The sequence below is a fragment of the Perna viridis genome, chromosome 1 (assembly GCF_037379345.1).
Source record: "Perna viridis isolate PV_CMFRI_1.1 ecotype Kerala chromosome 1, ASM3737934v1, whole genome shotgun sequence".
Taxonomy (NCBI): Eukaryota; Metazoa; Mollusca; class Bivalvia; order Mytilida; family Mytilidae; genus Perna; species Perna viridis.
Genome location: NC_142445.1, coordinates 71,958,649 through 71,982,492, shown reverse-complemented (window position 1 = coordinate 71,982,492; position 23,844 = coordinate 71,958,649). Strand labels below are relative to the sequence as shown.

The window sequence follows — 23,844 nt, the reverse complement described above, 5'->3', positions numbered from 1 at the left end:
ATAAGTATTTTTGCATCTATGGCGATTTCCAAGTGTTAATTTGATCAAAATTAATTTATAAATTTAAGCGTGGGAGCCATTACTAAACAAGTTCAGAAGAAATTTCAATTTCAAAAGGCAATAAATTTACCAGTATAAGCCTGACATCTTTGATTATTTCTTTTGTTTGAAAGAATTTCGCAAGAGTTTTATCTAAATCTGAAGAAAATGTGGGAATGAGAGCGCTTACAAGGTGTGGCGAGTGCGTAAGGGAACTGATGAAACATTTTGTGGATATGCTGTCGATCGGAAATTCAAATACATTTTATTCTTTTTTTTACAAAAAAAAAAAGAAAAGAAAAAAAAAATTGTTCAAAACTGTACTCATTTTCCCTTTGCTAAACATAGCAAACACAATTCCAACATCTATTTAAATAGCAAGTTGAATCCTGTGGCTACTTTTAATATTGCTATAAACATTTTCTGATTTATATAGAGCCAGAAGTAATTAACAATATATGCATAAATAATGTACCAACAATGAAAAGGCTCAATCAACACACAAATCAGTCCTATGAATTTTTAATGGAATAAAGTACAGTAAATGAGCTATACCAAGCACAACAATACCCATCTATAATGATGGGAAACACAAGGGTCGATCACCCAAGTTTATGTTCATCTACTCAAATGAAGCAATGCTGAAAAATTGACATCCATCATCAATTCATGAAATAATGATATAAAATGAAGACCAAGACAACTGTAAAGCAGAGGTAACCAACAAAACAAAGTTCATTTATCTGCTTGAGAGTATTAGAAAAATATGTCTTAGGAACAGAACACAATTCAATGAATTATTTAGTTTTCGTTTTCTTACTGAATCCCCATCCTTCAGATATGAAAGATATACAAATCAGTCTTATCTTGGTTGTGTGAATTTCTGTGATCATCTTTGTACATAAGGCCATATTACAAACAGGATGTTTTAGTAGCACGATTTATACAACATTTGAAATCGCTACCACATTGCAAAAAATTGCATGCTATTTTATGCCAGTTATCAGCAAATGATAAAGGGAAACTGATGGTTTATTAATTATTTAAGCTACTACCGGTACTACTCACTATCAATTATATTGTCATAGGTGATTTCTAACTAATAGTGGAGGAGCAAAATAAGTAAACAAATGTGGAGTCTTAACCAATGAAATTCTATATATCATGACTTTGTTTCTCATTATGTTTCACAATTTTAAAACTACATTCTTTAAAATGAATGTTTATTGCTGAATAATAAAGGGCTTTTCATCGACTTATGATAATATGTATGGAAGAATCATTGATAATCAGTAGACAAACATAAACTATGGACTGACTCAAACTAATACTGGAACACAGACACTGAAAGATTCTCTGTATAAAAATACCAATATACTTTATAGAAAAAGTCTAGCATTAGTTTACCTACAAAACATACATTAAAAGTTAATGTTTCTGGTCTATATAATAATGTGTGTAAATTCAAAATAAAATTGACAAATATAAAAATGTGACTTTATATTTATTCACCATCATAGAAAATTGTTTGTGATACTGTAGTTTCAAGTATTTGAAGTATTACAAAGAAACATTAGAGAAGACAGATATATATCTAAGTTTTATTCTAATTGGAAACAACAGAATATATTAAATTACTGGAATGGTTTTAAGGTTCCATACACAAATAAAACTGGAATGTAGTTATATATACACACAGACTTATAGGCTATTGAGTACTTCTCTGGTTGAACAATTCCTATCATTTAATAAAAAAAAATTTTCAAAAGTAATGAAAACTTATTTTCTCAAAAAGTTAAAAGTAGTAGAAACAAGCATGAAGTAAGAAGATGTAAAGAAAAAATGTCCACTAAAAGATGAAGGCTGTTTAAATTCCCTTAAAAATAAATGAGTAAAGTCCTAACATACCACTATTGGTTTCATAATGACTACCCCAAAACTGTTTTAAATCTCTTTTCACCAAATCTGATGGTTCATATTATGCCAGCATTAGCAAATCCTTAAACATATTGTTTTTTTTTTTTTTTTGTAAATGTGTAGCAAGATCTGCAATCCTCAATTAAAACCATAAAATCATGTTTGGTTCATCATTTAAATACCAAAAAAATATGTGTAAAATTTAAGATATGATATATAATGAGTGTTCACTGAAATAACATATAAGTTATATTCTTACATGATAATGAAAACTTGAAATCCTAGGACCATATAATTTCTATAAAAAAAAATCTCAAACCAAATATGTTCGAAAATATATTTTGATTCTACATAACAAAAAAAATATAAATAATGAATACAAAGTATACCAGTACTACACAGATATATGTGATGTAATCTTCTACCAAAGAAAATCTAACAGTTGTTCCCATAAAACACCAGATACAATGTATAAGATTGAATGAACCTACATTAACTGAAATCAAGAAGGCAGAAAAAAACAGGTAACTAATACAAAGACATCTTTGTATAGATTCAATAGAAAAAGGTCAAACACATTGGTTTTTTAAATCATTATTGTTTCAGTCTCTGAAGTGAGCCAAGGGACTGGTGAGTGAACTAATCTATACAACTCTTTAGCACAGTAGAGAGCCAGGGACTCTGCTCATCAGTATTTCTCTGAATGATAACAATTCAATAAGAAAGAAATTCAATAAATTTATGTTTCTATGGTTACACAGAAAAAGGTACTGCTGAGTGTAAACTTTATGGATTGTTTCTGTAAATAATAGGAACTTCTTTTAATTAAAACATATTTCCAAAGTAAGTAACAGTCAGGAGAGATTCTCACATTTCTGGTACAGTAATTTATTAATTAGAATATGCCCATGTATCGTGTTAATGAGATACAGTTATATACAACACGTCATGGTAATGGTTAATGCTAAAGCAAACATACACACACACACACACACCAACAGCATCAGATACTCAGCAAAATGATTTAGAAAGCTTCAATTAAACAACACAATCAAATAATGAGCAATAATAAAAACCCTGAAAATATTAGGCTACACCAGATAAATTCCTTGGTTCTTAAGCCTAATCTGTAACAGAAATGGAAACACTTTTTATACTTAGAATTAAAGATAAAAAATAACTTTACAATATTCATACATTTGAAATAACAAATTTATTTTCATTTCTACTTCAGCAATTAATAACTTTAAAGAGATTTAAGACGTAACAACCAAAGAATCAACTGACTAAGCCATAGACAAAAGATGAAATACTGTCATAAACCGACACACTAATATCAGAAAATGAAAATGAGAAGTAAATTAAGCAGAGATAAACAGTTGTTACCCTATCACCATTAAAAGTATTGGGTTAGTGACTGTCAGATAGTATGGCACTAATTAAAACTTATTTTTTATCCAATACACCATTTCAATTTGAACTACACAAAGAAAGACCTACAATGTTTAACAGCTTTTTCCCCATTCAATTATGATCTATCTAATACTTCCTTCCTACCACTTTAAAAAAAAATCAAACAAAAATTATATTCACTGTTATAAAAGTAAATAAAAAAAACTAAAGTGCTTTTTTGAAATAAAAACTGTTAATTACATAAAAAGAATACTTCATTTAATGCTGACTTCTTTAACTTTATCCTGGTGAAAAGTCATAAATGGAAACAACACAGAAACAAGAGGCTCCCAGGGGCCTGAATCACTCACCTGGTTGAATTTTGCCTTTCAAGGGCAATAAATTTAACAAGTTGTCCAACAATTTTGACTCAAGAGAACTTTGATAGGACTTATCATAAGGATAATTTCAGTAAATGAAAGTCTAAATCTATCATAGTTTTCAAGACATTGGCTGAAAACTGTGAAAAAAGCCCCGTCATTTTCCCCTGTCAAGAGCAATAACTCTTATAAGAAGGTGTCTGACAAATTTTATGCCTGAAGGCTTTTGTAGTCCTAAAAATAAGGATCATTTCAGCTATTGAAAGAATTTGGCTAAACCTAACAGTTTCGGAGATGTATGTGGAAAACTACTGTCTGACCCCTATGTTTTATTTTTAGTAACAGTTGCCATGTTTTTCGATGGATCAAAAACCCACTTCAATTCTATGCAGGATATCTCAAGGAACACTTATACCAAGTTTTGTTTCAATTGGTAAAATAGTATCAGAGCAGAAGATTTTTGAAAGAAATAACATTAAAAATAGCAAAAAACTTTGAAAAAGGGCAATAACTCCAACATGGCTTAATAGATTAAAATGAAAATTTGACTGCAGATAGATCTCATCATGCTGAACACTTTTACCCCTTTCACAATTGGCTAAACCTTACTGTTTTGGATATATATGCGAAACACTATTGTCTGACCCCTATGTACTATTTTTAGTAACAGCTGCAATGCTTTTCGATGGATCAAAAATCCCCACATCAGTTCTATGCATGATATCCCAAGGAACATTCATACCAAGTTTGGTTCAAATTGGTCAAGTAGTGTCAGAGGATAAGATTTTTGAAAGAAATAACATTAAAAATAGCAAAAAATGTTACCCCTGCAAAGCTTTTGCAAAAGGTAACAGTTTTTGAGTTACATGCAATATCAATATGCTTATAAGGCAACAAGTTTTGAATTATTTGCCAAAGAAAGATCTTCTGACCCCCATGTTTCATTTTAGTAATGTCAGCTGTATCTTTACATGGATTAAAAATCACATAAGTCAATTCGAACACATACCCTATTGAACAAATATGCTTATTTTCATTGAATGATCAAATGGTATAAGAGAAGAAGATTTTCAAAGGTGTACATATTTGGTTAAAAAAATTCAGAGGCTAAAACTCCTACTTCAGTTGATGAATTCTTTGGAACATTTCAGCGCAAGTCCATTAAGTTAAACACTATAATTACCCAGCTAGAATTTTGTTAAAGGTAACGGTTCGTCAGTTAATTGCCTTGTGATGCCCTTGTTCTATTTTTTAGTAACAAAGACTATGTTTTTTCATGGATCAAAAATTCCAAGTCATTTTGTGTGAGATATCCTAAGGAACAAATATGCCAACTTTCATTGAATTCTCTCAATGGATTTTGAGAAGATGATTTTCAAACCTGCACATGCGAAATATGCAAAAAAACTGTTTCAGGGGCCATAACTCCTACATCGTTTGATGAATCGTTTTGAAAGTTTCGGCATAAGTCCATCTCCTGATGCTGAACAATATTACCCGGCCAGAAATTTGCTAAAGGCAACGGTTTTTAGTTATTGCAAAAAACTGCCATCTGACTCCTATGTTCTATTTTTAGCCTTTGGCCAGGTGAGCTAAAAATAGAAAAATAATGAAAAAGGGCAATAACTCCAACATGGCTTATTAGATTAAAATGAAAATTTGACTGCAGATAGATCTCATCATGCTAAATACTTTGACCATTGCCGAATTTGGCTAAACCTTGCCATTTTGGAGATATATGCAAAAAACTACTGCCTATCCCCTATGTTCTATTTTTAGTAAGGGCGGCCATGTTTTTCGACGGATCAAAAATCCCCACCTCAGTTCTGTGCAGGATACACCAAGAAACATTCATACCAAGTTTGGTTCCAATTAATTGAGTAGTTTCAGAGGAGAAGATTTTTGAAAAACTGTTAACGACGACGATGACAGACGCCATCAGATGGCAATAGCTCACATGGCCTAGAGACAGGTGAGCTAAAAAAAGGAAAAAATATTCACAAAAATGTCTTTCCATGATCAAATTTGAAAAAAAAAAAGAATTTGTAATGAAGTTCTTAGGACAATTAAGACAAGTCAGCACTAGTGGATAGAAAAGCACCAAATCAAGTGATCACATAGCACAAACTAACACAGGTTTATAACTAGGCAGTATTTCAACTGTAGGTTCACACCGGTTTCTTAACCGTCATAGTAACAATAAACTAAGAACAAAATTGGCATTGAATTGTACAAAAAATTAATAATTAACTTAATATTTCTAAATCCTTGTGAGAATAATAAAGCCATCTTTGAAAAAAAAGTATAAAATAGCTCATACAAAATATGAAAATCTTTAACAATTATGCATATAATCCTAAAAAAAGTATAACAAACAACTTCACAGTCAAATCACATGGTTTCCTATCGTTGTACATCACATGACACATAGTACTACATTCTAATTGGCTGCTAACATAGACTTGATCTGTTTGGGTGTTGATTCATCATTTAAATGTAAAGTAGTATACCTACAATAGAAGGATCACATGATAGAGTAGTATATCTAAAAAGGACTAAAATGGAGGATCCATATGATATAGGCTAAACATACAATGATTCTGTGAAATAAATCCTTTTCTCAACAATAATATTTTCCAAATTTTCTAATAATTGTATACCAGGAATAAATAGAAGAATCAACAGATCATATGGATAATATCTTTCAATATTAAATATTTACCATATTAGGTAAAAATTTGTTGGACACTAATAACTAAGAAGGGCAAATACGATGATGAATGGAAACAATGTAGAATTGCAACATGTATCTCGTTTTTAACTTTGACAGGGAAAGGATAATTTTAGTTAGGAAATATCATAATTCTATTACCTTAAAGCATTTAATAATCCTTCCACTCTCCTCGCCTCTTGTTCCTTTAAAACTTTTATTGAACCTTTTATCTATTAAAATATATTATCTTAGTATGTATTTGATTATTTTGTCTCCATTGTGTAAGAAGGAGTAGACAGTTGAAGCATGTTATACACCTCGATGGAGCCAGACAGATCAACATGTGTAATGAGGAACATCTGTTTTCTTTAACCTTAAGTTATTTATTATCCTCAAGGGAACTGCTTACAAATGCCAATGGTTGTGTGTTCTATATATTTTTGACAGTAATTTGAAAAAAGTAAAATTCTGAAATAAAACGATTTAGTTATAATATGTCTATGCCTGTTTAACCAATCAAACATACTTGGCTTGGCTGAGACTAAACTGAATCTTAATTGTGCTAGCTAACAGAAGAGCCAGTCTATATATCATGTCACTCAGACACATTATTCTGACTTCAAAAAATGTCAAGTTGCCACTCCATCTCCTATATACCAAAAAGCAGTGACTACAAATTTCAAAGTCCATGGTATAACTTGGCCAAATCTAGGACCTTCTACTCTCATGGTGTACACACTACCATGAGACTACAGAGGCAGTCAAATTTAGTAAAAAGAGTCCATTCAAAATAAAGTTTGGCATAAAATTTACTGCAAATTCAGACTTGTTACTATTGCAGATAAAACTGCAATTATACTAATAGCTATAATAACAAAACAACAAAAACTAAGCAAAGCTCCCTTAAGGATACCACTCGTTCCCCATCAACAAACCATATGGTCAAAATATCAGGAAGTTAATGTTGCTCCAGTCTGAAAGCCAATCCCATGATGGCACATACTAAAATAAAGCTTCTGTCCAAATATCATTGGCTGTGGTAACTAGTTACACAGAAACCTATAACCTTACACTGTGGATGGACAATATCTCCCAAGAGGTAGGGGAAAATATTACTTAAGGTGTTGGCAGGAGGGGACATTTCGGTATGCTAATTCATTTTCTTTGAGTATTCTAATTCTATAATATTATTCTATTATATAAGGCCATCCATGAATTATAATGTGTGTGTCTATACAAAGGAAGAAGGTTGGAGGGAAAGACAGCAGGGCGGCCTAACCTTTTAAAATGATCTAAGGGAACCCTAGACAGACACACACCAATATCACTATTTACCACCTATGAAACAGGGGTTTAATTTATATAGCTTACATCAATAGCTGCCCCTTTAGCAAATGCACCAACAGGATGTACATGATCATAAAGTATAATAACTCCAACCATTACTCGTAAACAAAACAACTTGGTTTCAACAGATTGAAATCTGGAAGTGAAATCTCTGAAATGTAAACAGAAATCATTTTACATAGCAAGTAAAATGTTAACTGAGAAATCATTTGTTGTATTGAAGACTTCAGTTACCCTGTTTCACACATGACTAAACCTTTATTACGTCAACAGCCAATGTAAACAATCACTGTACCTCACAACACAATGGTAAATGGACAGTTCAAAAACTTATTAGTTTTTGTTTTGGTAATAGAAAATCTTTTACAGACATACACCAGTAGGCATATTTAAGTGTTGCCAACCTATACAGATGAAATGGTGCATGTAAACATAACTTATACCATTTTCAAGATAGCATGTTTTGTCAGTGTTAATGTGAATTTGATAGTAAATTGTACAGTTTAGAGTGTAAAGTTACAATGCCCACAATTAAGACTTCCACCCATCATTTATCAATAAAAGTCAGTAAGCAGCACTAACAAAGACATTTTAACAATGCCCTTAACTTCTTTCTACTTGTAACCTTATAATAAAATCTATTTTCAGTGAAACTACATAATTATATAATTTGTCTGAGAAAAAGAAGTGAAAAACAAGCAAAAATAAAATAAATTTTGCCTAAGAAGAATTCTATTAACTTATGGACTATATGAAAATAAAGAACTACTGGTATTGTTGTAAACAGCAGAGACAAAACACTCAGTCATAACTTAATATGCATCTGCAATAAAACTTAACCTACCAGTGCACCTGGTCCATGCTCCCAGTTTTTAGTGGAGTCTGAATTGCTCATTTGCTTTTGTATGTATTATTTTGGTTATTTTTATATTCTTTGTTATGTGAGTCTGTTTTCCCCATCTAGTCTTTGTCCCTGGATTACTTTTTACATATATCTGCCATAAAACTTACGGAGACTCAATCATAACTTTACATATATCTGCCATTGTACTTAAACAATCTGTTGTATTTTCAACAGGTAAGTCTTTGTGTGTTGATACAAACTTTGTAGTAGCTTCACTAAGAACTTTCAACATTGGCGTAGAATTGGCATAAAATAGAGCTATTCTATTGGCCATTTCATTTGACACAATATTTTGTACCAGCTGTTCCTGAAAAAAAAAAAAACAACAAAAAACTTCATAATATTTTATCCTACAACCCTTCAACCAATAACTTTGATATTTAAATACCATTCACATATTTTTGACCTTCATCATCTACATGTCTTTAATTCATAAATGACATATGCTGTTCACAAGAATTCTAGTTTCAAGTGTTAAGTATACATGTACATGACTTAAAAAACACTCTAGGTTAATTCTATTCTTAGTATTTTTAATTCATTACTAGAATTATATGGCACAAAACCAACTTAGTTAAAACTACAGCAATACTGCAATTCCTGAAGAACTGTTATACACAAAACATGCATTACCTTTAATATTTTAACTACATAAAATAAAGAGGATTGACAAGTTAATCACATTACTACTTCCCCGCCTCTAATTCTTAGGAAAATGAAAGGTAAAATTGATTATCAAGCATGAGGATGCAGCCATGAAAAGTTAACATTGTAATTTGGCTTCAAAATAGGTGAAAAGCTTAACCTGATTCATGGATCCCAGTCTACATAGACACTTAATGATTCACATGGATCACAGTCTACATGGGCACTTAATGATTCACATGGATCCCAGTCTTCATTGACAATTAATGATTCACATGGATCCCAGTCTACATGGACACTTAATGATTCACATGGATCCCAGTCTACATGGACATGGATCCCAGTCTACATGGACACTTATTGATTCACATGGATCCCAGTCTACATAGACAGTTATTGATTCACATGGATCCCAGTCTACATAGATCCTTAATGATTCACATGGATCCCAGTCTACATGGACACTTAATGATTCACATGGATTCCAGCCTACATAGACACTTAATGATTCACATGGATCCTAGTCTACAAGGACACTTGATGATTCACATGAATCCCAGTTTACATAGATACTTAATGATTCACATGGATCCCAATCTACATGGACACTTAATGATTCACATGGATTCCAGCCTACATGGACACTTAATGATTCACATGGATCCCAGTCTACAAGGACACTTAATGATTCACATGGATCCCAGACCACATTGACAATTAATGATTCACATGGATCCCAGTCTACATTGACACTTAATGATTCACTTGGATCCCAGTCTACATGGACACTTAATGATTCACATGGATCCCAGTCTACATAGATACTTAATGATTCACATGATCCCAGTCTACAAGGACACTTATTGATTCACATAGACACTTATTGATTCACATGGATCCCAGTCTACATAGATACTTAATGATTCACATAGATCCCAGTCTACATAGACACTTAATGATTCACATGGATCCCAGACCACATTGACAATTAATGATTCACATGGATCCCAGTCTACATTGACACTTAATGATTCACTTGGATCCCAGTCTACATGGACACTTAATGATTCACATGGATCCCAGTCTACATAGATACTTAATGATTCACATGATCCCAGTCTACAAGGACACTTATTGATTCACATAGACACTTATTGATTCACATGGATCCCAGTCTACATAGATACTTAATTATTCACATAGATCCCAGTCTACATAGACACTTAATGATTCACATGGATACCAGTCTAGATGGACACTTGATTCACATGGATCCCAGTCTACATAGATACTTAATGATTCACATGGATCCCAATCTACATGGACACTTAATGATTCACATGGATTCCAGCCTACATGGACACTTAATGATTCACATGGATCCCAGTCTACAAGGACACTTAATGATTCACATAGGTACTTAATGATTCACATGATACCAGTCTACAAGGACACTTAATGACTCACATAGATCCCAGTCTACATTGACACTTAATGATTCACTTGGATCCCAGTCTACATGGACACTTAATGATTCACATGGATCCCTGTTTACATAGGTACTTAATGATTCACATGATCCCAGTCTACAAGGACACTTAATGATTCACATGGATCCCAGACCACATTGACAATTAATGATTCACATGGATCCCAGTCTACACTGACACTTAATGATTCACTTGGATCCCAGTCTACATAGGCACTAAATGCTTCACTTGGATCCCAGTCTACATAGACACTAAAGGATTCACTTGGATCCCAGTCTACATAGACACTTAATGATTCACATAGATCCCTATCTACATGGACACTTAATGATTCACATGATCCCAGTCTACATAGACACTTAATGATTCACATGGATCCCAGTCTACATGGACAGTTGATGATTCACATGGATCCCAGTTTACATAGGCACTAAATGCTTCACTTGGATCCCAGTCTACATAGACACTAAAGGATTCACTTGGATCCCAGTCTACATAGACACTTAATGATTCACATGCTTAAATAATATTTACACACATCAATATCAACATGTACAAATATTTATATATACATTGTATAATGAATTTATATATATCTATTGGCAAAAAGTTATACTTCTGTCACTACAATGAAAGTGTTGTGCCATAAACTGTGACCTATCTCTTATTTGTCTTTAATGACAGCCAATTTTCAATTTAAATGTTAGTTAATTCAAGTGAAAATGTACTGTCAAGAATGTGACCAGGTTTACTGTGTACTAATAGAAATGTGATTATATTGTAGGTATAAATGGCATGTGCATGAAGAATATAAAATGTTCCTTATCCTAACCCTGACCCTGACCAAATTAAGGCTATAGATTTCATTAATTTAATTAGTACATAACATTTGGACTGAGAAAAAAGATGACTGGAATCCATTGAAACACAGTTATGCATTATGGGAAAAGCTTTTAAAAAATACACAATTGCTTCAACAATCCATCTTTGCATATTTTTAGACCACTTGCTTTTCCATTTCTTCTATGCAGCATATTTTGAATGTTTAAAGTTATTGTATCTACAATTATATTCATGCAACCGCAACTGTTACTTACTGATATATGCTGTGTAAAAAATACATAATAATTGTATAAATAACAATTTAAATTGTCACTTACATTGTCCGTAGAATTAAAAACGTCCAATTACCGGTACATCAAGTATAAAAGTCAACAGAAAGTTATAATCTGTATAACCATTGATATACCAGCACTTCAAGTTTGTGAAAAATGGCCATAACAAATTAATGGTATACACGAAAATTCAACCTGAATTTTGTAGTTCACAACATGTCAAATTTAAAAAAGATGAGGTTTAATGTTTGTTAGCTATCTTCAAAAACAAAACAAAAATGTGACAGACAGACAAACATGGGAATCACTTTTTATTCCTGCAATATTAAGCCAAGGTAAAAATGTCAAGAAGAGCAGTACAAGTTGCCATTGATGTTTCTTTTAAAACTTTACAGATTTTTATTCTTATATTTTCATTATTTTAAGTTTGCAAAGAATTAAAAAAATAAAGAGCTGAACTTTAGGTGCATGATACGCCCATTGCCCTTTTAACTTGTCCTTATGCTTTAATGAATTTATATGATCAACTAGAAATATTGTAAGCCCTGTCAAATACCTGTAGTACCTTTTATATTTACTAGTGGATCATCATAACAAATGGTCCGTTTTCAACGATTTTTTATTAAGCAAAATTTCCTTGGCTGTTTCAAACTTTTTTAAAGAGTAAATTTCAAAACACAGAAACATAAAATTTGACATTTATACAAATAGGAAGGGAGCTTACTTCAATGAATATGAACAATTTACCAAAGTTTCATAAAAGTTAGTGAAAGTGTTTTTGAGTAATTGTGCAAAAACTTGATATTCCTCCTTTTTTTAAGTATAAAAATTCATAGCACAGAAACAAAAAATTTGAAATTTATAGAAATTGAAAGGGAGCTTACATCAATAAATATGAACAATTCACCAAAGTTTCATAAAAGTGGTGAAAGTGTTCTTGAGTCATTGTTCGAAGTGTGGACGACGTACGGATGGACAGACAACGGTATACCATAATACGTCCCGTCTTAGACAGGCATATAAAAACTGTAAAATGTAAAGTGCCCTGCATTATCTGGTAATTAGAAGGTGTTTTCAATCATATTGTGGCTTTAAATCCTCAAGAGTTTGGTCTAGACATTGTTATGTAAGGTTTACTAAAGATTAGTTTGATTAAAGCCTACATTTCTTTGAAACTTTTTTATTTCACTAAGAGGCTCCACATGGAGCATAGTAGTACGAAATAAACATTTATACAATTATGAACAATGTTGAACATAATGAATGAACACAACAGGAAGGTAATATCATTTGAATAAACACATCACTATCTTAATAAATTTGGCTATTATAGTAAATTTATCTTCACAATTCATTAATTCCGCTAAACGTTCATTCCATAAAAGTTGGTACATTTTTTTGTATTATTATTATAAATGTCAGACTTACCTCATTAGCTAACTTCATCCTACTTAATGTTCTTCGGTAATAACTAAAATCATTTTGTATTGATGGGTTTGTCATCTATAAACATAACAACAAAACTTTCATCAATTCCATGTTGTAAATACATAAAAGGAAGATCTCCTTTAGCTAAGAATCTGTTATATAATTTCCTATTAAATAGGGACGGTGATAACATCTTTATTAATAAAGTTTCTTCCTATCTATTTAACAGATTGCACAACATACTAATTGATTAAAATATTGGTGTTTAAAGACAGTTATGTCTTCCACAAGTTGTTTTAAAGTTTGTGGGGAAGAGAGTAATCTTATTTTTGCTTCTAAAAGACTTGAACCATCAGATGTAATAAATGACAGCGGAGCACCCTTCTGACAGTCATGTGTCAAGTTTATTTGGTTGTAATAAAATCATGACATTGTGTAGTTGGTTCTGACGAAAATATAACAAAGACATGACAGATAAAGACTTTTTTTTTATACCTACTTTTAAATCATCGAATCGTAAAACAAAATCAAGGATATCGGCAAACTGTCTAAATAATGCCTGCTGCTGCTCTAAATGTTCTCGTGGCGTAAATTCATTAGAACACAACACTTGTAATAATTCTTGAACTATTCCCTCTGAAAATATAGTGAACATTGAAGCTTATGACTTTAAATGTAGTGATTTTAATGTAGAAGAATAGTTTTATAATAACTACACTATTGATTTTATATCATTTCATCATATATAAAACAAGTTTTAATGCAGCATATCCAGTAGATTATAACTGGAGTAAACATCGTTTGTTTTTCCCTGTTTGGTAGGGTTGATGTTTCTTCGACACATTCCCCATTACAAATTTCTTCTGTATTAAAAATTCCTTCATTACCTTCCCCATCAGTATTTAGAGCTTTAGAGCCATTCCTAATAAAGAAATTAATTCTATTGAAAAGGTATAATAAACACATCATTTTAATAAGCAGACTTTGAATATAGTGTAAATGTACTTATGGTCAAATGAGCACACCTCCTAAGAAAATTGATTTCTATATAAAAAAAAAATAGAATTGTGATCACTCCAATACAGTAATAGAATTTCGTTTTTATTTCTAGTAAACTATTTACACAAAGACATAACAATCATTGGAATTATTGCTCAATAGATCCTAATAATATTATTTTACAGGAACCTTAAGTACATCATGATATTTTGAATTGTTTAATGACATATCTCCCTTCTATGAATACATTAGTTATATCATGTAATTTGACTTGTAAAATGAATTATCTCCCTTAAAAATTTCAACGTTGTTCGTATCCAAAGCGTCCTATTTTGTATTGTGTATTGTACTCCCAGGCAAAAATCTGTGATATAATGTGGCATCGTATATTTTTGCGCTCCTACAGTACAGCTACATATGATGTTCCAAAAACACAATAATGGACATTGAACCTAGATATATGCATTGTAAGTGCATTATCTTGATCAAAAGTGGTAAAAATAAAGCTGAGAATGTGTATTTTAAAATCATATTTGTAATTTACCTCAAAAATGTATGAATAATGTTAACATTTGTAAGTATTTTGCTTGTTTGTTTGTTTGTTTGTTGGGGTTTAACGTCCGAGCAGCAATATATCAGCTATATTCAGACGATGAACATAAAATGGATAACAAAATGGACATGAAATGATGATGAATTAAAAAAAAAGGACGGGACGCAAGGAAAATAGGGTTGACTAATTTTGACAGCCACTAGAAAAAGGGGGGATTGGCAAGGTCGGGCAATTTAGCCTCCTGTGGCAGAGCGCAAAGGTTCCTACTCCTATCGTATACCACAGTAGGGTTCTTTAACGTGTGAGGAACATGACATCTTTCCCAACACGGTGCACCACTATGGTTTGTGGTCAGGTTTTCTGTATTATAGCCTGACAACCCCAGCATGTAACATGCCAGGGGTACCCCATTCCACCACCTGGAGCACACATCCCAGTTGCTCTGCGGGCAGAGCGCCTAACCCCTGGGTAGGTTTCTGAGCACTATTTAGTCGCCTTTTACGACAAGCTTAGCGCTGCAGCAGGCCTATTCTTTTAACACCCGGACCTGCACGGGGTGTAAGTATTTTGCCTTAGTAAGCAGAAAAAGTAAAAATTCTGTATTATTCATTCAAGCATATTTTGTTAAAAATTTCTTCAATTATTGTACCAAAAGTATCATGATGAAGAATGCCTTATTTTCTTAGCTTTGCAATGGTATGCACTTATAAGACATCATCTGTCTTTAGAAATCACAGTGAAACCTGGGAAATTCAGACATGATTATACTAGGTCAACAAAGTGGATGTTGGCAAAAGTAAATATACATTAAAAATGATTCATAACAGTAAAATTCATAATTTGAAAAAGCAGAACTCTGCTTTAACATGGACAAAATCATGTCTGGAAATTACTTTTTTAACATAAGTAATGAAAACATTAGAAGTGGTAAGACCTTACATCACATAATTTACATTTGCTCAATATGTTATCTCCCTAGTCTTAATACATGTATCTTTCATCATAAACATTCATTAAATTCGTGAATTTTTCCCAGTATATACATGAATCATTTATATTTTCAGTTAATCAGTTAAGTCATTTCATAATACTACCTTGTTTAAAGAGTCAGATTATTTTATTTAGATAACATTCCTGAGGTGTTTACAAGTAGCAAATTACAGGTTTGTACAGCTGCATTGAAACAGGCATTTTATTACCAATTGGTTAGGCAGCACAATTTAAATTAAGAAATATCTGACTAACTCTCCAAATATAAAACAGAAAGGCAGTTCAAATAAAAAGTTCATAACTACATAATAAAACAAAAGAACATTATTACTACAAGGGAAAACTTACCTAATTCAATAGAAAACTCATAATATGTTTTCAACTTTCCAACTAATGGACAAACTGCGTGCCATGCTTTCTCTTGTAGATCATCTGATCTTGGATTTGATATTGCCTGAAAAGAGGTTTGTCAGAGTACTGATGATGTTTGTATCAGTTACTGCATAAAAAACTACAAGTTCTATGAACCAAACTATTAAATGCAGCTCATATGGGTTAGCTGCAGTCCTATAAAGGGAACAATTTGTTGTATGTAGATCATATGGGTTAGCTGCAGTCCTATAAAGGGAACAATTTGTTGTATGTAGCTCATATGGATTAGCTGCAGTCCTATAAAGGAAACAATCTGTTGTATGTAGCTCATATGGGTTAGCTGCAGTCCTATAAAGGGAACAATTTGTTGTATGTAGGTCATATGGTTAGCTGCAGTCCTATAAAGGAAACAATTTGTTGTATGTAGATCATATGGGTTAGCTGCAGTCCTATAAAGGGAACAATTTGTTGTATGTAGATCATATGGGTTAGCTGCAGTCCTATAAAGGGAACAATTTGTTGTATGTAGATCATATGGGTTAGCTGCAGTCCTATAAAGGAAACAATTTGTTGTATGTAGCTCATATGGATTAGCTGCAGTCCTATAGAGGGAACAATTTGTTGTATGTAGATCATATGGGTTAGCTGCAGTCCTATAAAGGGAACAATTTGTTGTATGTAGATCATATGGGTTAGCTGCAGTCCTATAAAGGAAACAATTTGTTGCATGTAGCTCATATGGGTTAGCTGCAGTCCTATAAAGGGAACAATTTGTTGTATGTAGGTCATATGGTTAGCTATAAAGGAAACAATTTGTTTCAAAAGTATAAAAGATATGAAAATGAAACTACATAACAATTTTTTTAATGTAAATACCAAAAACCTGAGATTCTATTCTTTACACTAACAAGTACATGCAATAAACCATATTTTTTTCAAGCAGCTTACCCTACATATCAGATATTATTTATTGAAAACCTGTAAATGACCAACCTGTCTTATGGCTTCTGTAGCTCCTGTGTATTGCTGAATATCTTTCAGGATATCTTGACTTTTTTCAAGTACAACTCTGACTTTACCAAAAACTTCTAACTCAGCTTCTGTGGGCTGTGCATCTAAAGTATATAATTTATTTGTGGATGCTTTCAAGTTGATAATGTAACTTAACTAAGCCTTTTCATTTCGCCACAATGCATTATGCAGTTAGGGATAGCAATTTGCAAGAACTGATGATGCTGGGTTGTGGCTGGTAAATGTCATTGATCAACTAAACCAAGTGTTCACAGTCACTACTGTAAATCTAGGTTGGGTACAGTCAGGTCACTGACCAACTAAACCAAGTGTTCACTAATTCATAAAGGAAATGACAAGCTAATGTTCAAACAGTAAATTTAAATTACATGTAGCAGGGTTGTCCTGTTGTCAAAAACAACCTTCATCGAATACTACATATTTTATACAGAGAACCATTAAAAGAACTTGTTTTCAATCAACATCTCCCACTTTGACTTAGTATGGCTAACTGTTTAAGATATAAGTATAAGATAAACAAAGTGTAGCTGGTATTACAATACATGTACATGTCCAAATGTATGCTACTACAATTTAGAACTAATTCCCAATCAAAATGAAAATACACATGTTGATGTACCTACTTTCAAAATCAACAAATACATCTCGGCTATCCTTGGAGGTCTCATCTCTCATTAGAATCTTCAACAGATTCCCCATTCCAATTGATTCCCGGTTTTATATCTAAAATACATTCTACATTATTTTGATATGACTACATTAGTATAAAATTTACATTGTACAAATAGTGTTATAATCTTGAGTTTTTTGTACCTCTTGGTACATAATTTAATACAACTAAACAATTTAAACAAGGTTACTGTATGTAATTCAAGATTAAATAAATCTTTGTATTCACTACAAAAGTTTAATCTATGACTGCAATCTTTATATTGTCACCCAGTATAGTGTGTACATGTGTATGTCCAAGAAAAATAATTTTTCCTTTCATTACAGTACATGTAATGTACCATTGGAACTGACATAAAAAACATTCTTAATTTGAAATCAAGGCAGTCAATATTGTTTCATAAGCACTGGTCCATAGAGTTTGTTGGAGCAGTCCTTTCTTTTTTTGCTGTAGCTGTAGCATACATGTAGTAGTTCTAGCAAAAGCATAACAGCATGCAAATACAGAAATACATGTAGATCTGCCAAGAGTGACACAAAGTTGCTCCCATAAGTACATGTACTCCAATGGTCTTTGAACACCTGTCCTCTGAACTGAACAAAAAAAAATTCTTGTTCTTATTTACAAGCAGATTCAACATAAACATTCTCATTACATTTCTTACAGAAAAAGGAATGGAAATGGTGAAATTTAACAAATTCATCCCATTTTAACCTCAGTACTAAATACATGTAATAAATGCAAGATCATAAACTACAACACACCATTAAGCAAGCTCTGAAAGACAACAAAAGTAATAAATCCACGGTAACAGAACAATGACATGTCTTCAAAATAAACTTAAAAGTTTTTTATGACGTATTAATGACCATTGGCCAACATCTCCTTTGGAAAGGTGAATGTCAGTGGTGGGGTCAAACTAATTTTTTACCTGTTAAGTCTTAACCATCCGCTTTTGGGTATGGTCTAAAATGTGTAACCCATACTCGTAACCATACCAACTTTTCCCTGTACCCAAATACTACTTTGTCAATTTCTTCATTATTGCTTGATATTTCCAGCTGAAAGTTGGTACACATATACAAAATGGCATGATGGTTAGGCTAGAATTAATAATTTTTAAAATGTTTGTCAAAAAATAGATTTCATTTAATTTTCTGTTTTCAAAAGGTCTAAAATGTGTAACCCAAAATTCCTGAACCCAAAATCAAAGTCCGGTATTTTTTTGTTATCTGTACTAATTTATGGCATATTTGACATTAAAAAGTCATAATATTATCAAAATTTTCATTGACAATAAAGTAAAATCATACTCTATTTATGAGATTTTGTTTTTCATTCTGGATAAGATTGTATCCATTCTTTGCTGGTACGGGAATTGACGCTAGGTACGGTACAGAATTCAAACTCAATCACTTCTTTTTTAAAACAATATCAAATCTTTCAAAACTTTATCTAAAGTCATAAGTTGAAGTTTTATAACCTTTTAATAATTTTAGAAAAACGTAAAATTCGGACAGGAAAGTGAGAAATAGTCTATAAATAGTTAGGTACGGTAATTTCCAGTTACACATTTTAGACCTTCTGACTTCTGAAACCCGATGAAATGAGAAATATCAGAAAAATATACATCATTTTCTTGATTAGAAATAAACTGAAACAGACTTTTCCACATCTCATACAATTTTCAGTTCTTAACATACCGTAAGAATGAATATTTTAGCAAAACAATATTTGGGTACGGGGAAAAGTTGGGGTATCGGGTAATTTCGCCCTAGTTACATGTTCGCCCTGATTGGTGAGTAGTTTCGCCCTTATCAATAAACAGGTAAATGATTGATGTTTTAATAAATAAAAGGTATTGTTCTATATGATAAACTAATTAGTACTCTAAAGAAAAATAAAAGAAATCGTTAAAGAAACATGTTTGCAGAAAAGAAGTAATTAATCCTAATTAATTAGGATAACCCTGTTATTACAGAAATATTCTTCAAACAGTAATTGACAATAGATGTTATTTTCAGCTTTAACTCAGCTTGCAACCTTTTGATCTTCAAACAATTGCCAAAAATGTATAAAAGACATAAGTTCGAACTGGCATATTCAATCTTGAATTTGCATCTTGACATGTTCTTATGGCAGACAACTTGTGTATTTCTTGTAACCAGACAGTCCGACCTCGTCAATATGCCATCACTTGTGATGCATGTAACAGATGGCAGCACTGTACATGTGATACAGATAGGGAATGCTTTATCTAATTTAGAATATCTAAATATCTAAAATTCTTACATCAAAGTTCTTTCATAGTCTTTCAACAATTTTCTTTTAATCATTTAGTTTAAAATTCTTATAGAAAAGTTACATTTATTTAAAGTTTTTATTTGAATTTCTAATATATATAGAAGTACAAAAATTTCATTCATATTTTTTCATTTATTTTTTTCACTTATTAAATTGAATTATTTATTTAATAATTGATATAGAAAATGTACATTGTTAAAAGTAATTACATTTATTTAAAGTATTTCTTTATTTCTTATATTAAAGTATAAAAGTTATATTCAAATTTTATCATTTTCTTTTTACTTATTCAATTAAAGTATTTATTTTAAAATTATTATAGAAAAGTTGCATTTATAAAAGTAATTACATTTACTTTAAATATTTCTTTTTTATTTCTTATATAAAAGTATAAAAAAAAATATAATCATAGTTTTTCATTTATTTTTTTACTTATTCACTTATTTCAAGTATTTATGTAAAATTCTTATAACAAAGTTACACTAACAGTCTTATATTTATTGTCTCTCTCTTTTTTTTTTAGGCATTTCATCCAGGCAGTATGCAGGTCGACAACCCTATAGATGCCAGCTTCCATGTTACCCACAGAGTAGCAGATGACATAGAAGAACCACAGAACACGTGAGTTTATATAAAAATTTGTAAATATTTCATGATGTTCAATGTTTTAGTTATAATTTTAAACTTGTCCTTGTATTTCTTTTATCTTGTGAAATCTTTATTCATTTTAGATTTTACATTGCTTTAATTTTCTAGCAGATCCTTTAATGCAGAACCTGATCTCCCAATGACATACAACCAGAGGAGCCAGTGATGTACAAAGTTCTAGAGAAGGGCAGCAAATGCAGTGACAGACTTCTTGTATCCAGTAATGGTTATTCTTATGATGTTAAGGTATTTTAATCTAATATTGAACTGAATTAATACAGAAAAGAATTTTTACATGTGACGTGTAAACGTGCCTGAGATTACACAAATTTAAATTATTAATTAATTCTTCAATTGATATGTAAATAAGCGTCAGTTGTTATCTCTTTACAACAGTATAATCTAAGCACGTGCCTGAGATTACGTAGGTAATAAAATAATTAATTGATATGTAAATGGATGTCAGGTGTACCTAGGCACAAGTCACAATTCACACGTGTATATAAATTGCTAAATAAACATAAAAATTAACAAAAATGTTGTAAACCGGCACTACAATGAAAATTTGCATTATACTTAAGTACTGTTATAAAAACAGTGCTGTTAGAGAATCATTAGAGAATAGGGAAAATAGAGATGTATTTTATTTTTTATTTGATTTTAATAATATTTAATATCTTTTCCATTTTTATTAAGATGTTAGATATATGTATTTCGTTTGTTTTCAGAATGCCAACAAGAACTCGACATTGTGGACCTGCAGTGTACATACAAAGAAGATCAGGTGCCATGCCACAGTCAGCCAACATGGTGACCAGGTTTGTATGTTTTGATAACTATTGTGATATAAACATGTAACCATAGTCAGAGACTTTGATATGCAAAGAAAAGACTTGGATACATGTATACAACTATAATCTAATTCCGATGCAACAAATTCTGTTAGTCATATATACATGTATTTATGTAAAAAATCAGTTGGTTCAAGAGTATACAAAAGAATGTGGATTTGTTACCTCATTTGTTTTTTATTGCAGTTCTTGTCTTTTAAGCCAATTTTTAGGTTTTTTTTCTTAATTGCATATCTTATTAATATTCAGCGGCTTGGTTGGGTTTACGCCATGTGGTTGACTATGTATATATATATGTAAATAGCTGTATTAAAAAAAAAATTGACAAAGGGTTCTATTCCCAAGGTCCTAGTCACACCTCCACGTGGTGTCAGCTGGTAAACAGCATGTATTTGTTTTCATTTTTTATGAATTTTATGTTGGCTAACGTGACAGGGCAATTTTTATTGTTTTTATTTTTTTTCTTATGTTTTTATTCATTAAAACTTTATTTTGATTATAATCTGTTTTATCATGCTTATCTGATGTATTTACCTGATTTATGTTGTATAATACATATTGATAAATATACTTAATAAATAAATCAATCAAAGCTTTTGTTTTGTCATTTGTATGCAATTAATTACAAAGTACCCGTCCAACTGAAGACAGCAAGTATATAATGCTGCTACACATTCAAAGAAAATTAGGAAATACTTCAGCAACAGTTTATAAATTGATGAGTTAAAAAGTAAAAACATATAAAGAGTTCAACAAAGAACGACAACAAAAAACAAGACAACATAAAAAAAAAGAAAAAATAAGAAAAAAAAACAGCAAAAGAACAAAAAAACAACCAAAAAACAATAAAAAAAACAAGACACCCCCCAGAGCAGGACATGCTTACATTTCTAGTCTTGTATTATTTGGTTGTGCAGTTTTACATTTGAATTAGTTTATTAACAAACAAATTGCATAGGCTTACATGCTCATTCATTCATTCATTCTTTAATTCCTCAAAATAGAGATTACATGAATTACAATTATAAAATTACAAATTAATTAAGACACAAATAAGAAATATTAAATAATAATAATAATGAATTGTATTACTAATAGAATAAATATAGTGAATAAATTCAATGAAAAAAATCAAGAATATTTTTGATATGGATACTGACATGCATTTTTTTTTATTAATAAAGCATCTGAGATCGCTAAATCCTTAAATTCACTATTTTATTTTGATATTCAAAAATCAGGGCGAAACCACCCAGGGCGAACCGGTAGTAGGGGGAAACCAATCAGGTGCAAACCGGAATTAGTGCGAAACAAACCGGATTCAAAAGTTGTTTACTTGGTACGGGTACTGGTATGGGTTACACATTTCAGACCCTACCCATTTGTTGTAAGTCAGTTTCATGACTGTAAACATAGGAAGTTGTTGTTTTGTCCATAACCTAAGTATTGTGTAGGATTATTTCACATGTCCATATGAAATTAACAAGAGTTAGGAGTCGCTTACTCATTAAGCAATTGGAAAAAAGGGGTTTGTACTTAGTATATTTATCTGGAATATAATAATCCGCACATGCTCAGCTATTTATTTTAACAAGAAATAAACCTGTCAGGTGCATTATTTTGCTTACAAGAAAGAATTTAAATTGCGACAAGAGAAATAGGTAGGAATTTGACAACAAGGTAGTACTAACATGAAAATGAAAAAGAAACTACAGCAGAAATTACACTACAGGCACAGCTGATGCACAAATTAGATGATGTTTAAACCAGAGCGCTATAATTTTTGACAAACAAATTGTATTCACAAATGATAAAGTACCTGCAGAATCATTTACTGTGTTTGAAATGCCGGTCTGTCGATGTGTATTGGTATAATTTAAGATACCAGTTCCTGGTTCTTCCGCGTTTCGCTTTATTTCCGGGTCAGTCAAGGCCACATCCAAATAAGGCAACTTCGTGAAGTTGTCTCCCTTCACACGACCGTTCTCTGAGTAAATGGAATATTCTGTGGAGAAATACTTTGCTTTTTGTCTCTTTTTTCTTTGTAGACTTATA

General features: G+C 31.5%; 1 protein-coding gene across 2 annotated transcripts; it reads right to left on the bottom strand.

Annotated features, from left to right (window-relative positions):
- Positions 1 to 545: 545 nt before the first annotated feature.
- LOC148630264 (CYFIP-related Rac1 interactor B-like) lies at positions 546 to 23,765 on the bottom strand. Of its 2 annotated transcripts, XM_088564452.1 has the most exons (11): positions 23,609 to 23,756; positions 18,918 to 19,047; positions 17,940 to 18,039; positions 17,278 to 17,399; positions 16,261 to 16,366; positions 13,870 to 14,006; positions 13,371 to 13,445; positions 8,800 to 8,999; positions 7,813 to 7,939; positions 6,601 to 6,671; positions 546 to 6,238 (listed from the first exon to the last, which is right to left on the bottom strand). In XM_088564452.1, exons 3-11 carry the CDS (start codon positions 18,013 to 18,015, stop codon positions 6,169 to 6,171), a joined length of 984 nt encoding a protein of 327 aa, XP_088420578.1. In that variant the 5' UTR covers positions 18,016 to 18,039; positions 18,918 to 19,047; positions 23,609 to 23,756; the 3' UTR covers positions 546 to 6,168. The 2 variants fall into 2 exon arrangements, with proteins under 2 accessions (XP_088420578.1, XP_088420566.1); XM_088564440.1 differs by lacking the exon at positions 18,918 to 19,047 and having other exon boundaries at positions 23,609 to 23,765.
- Between the last annotated feature and the right edge of the window lie 79 nt (positions 23,766 to 23,844).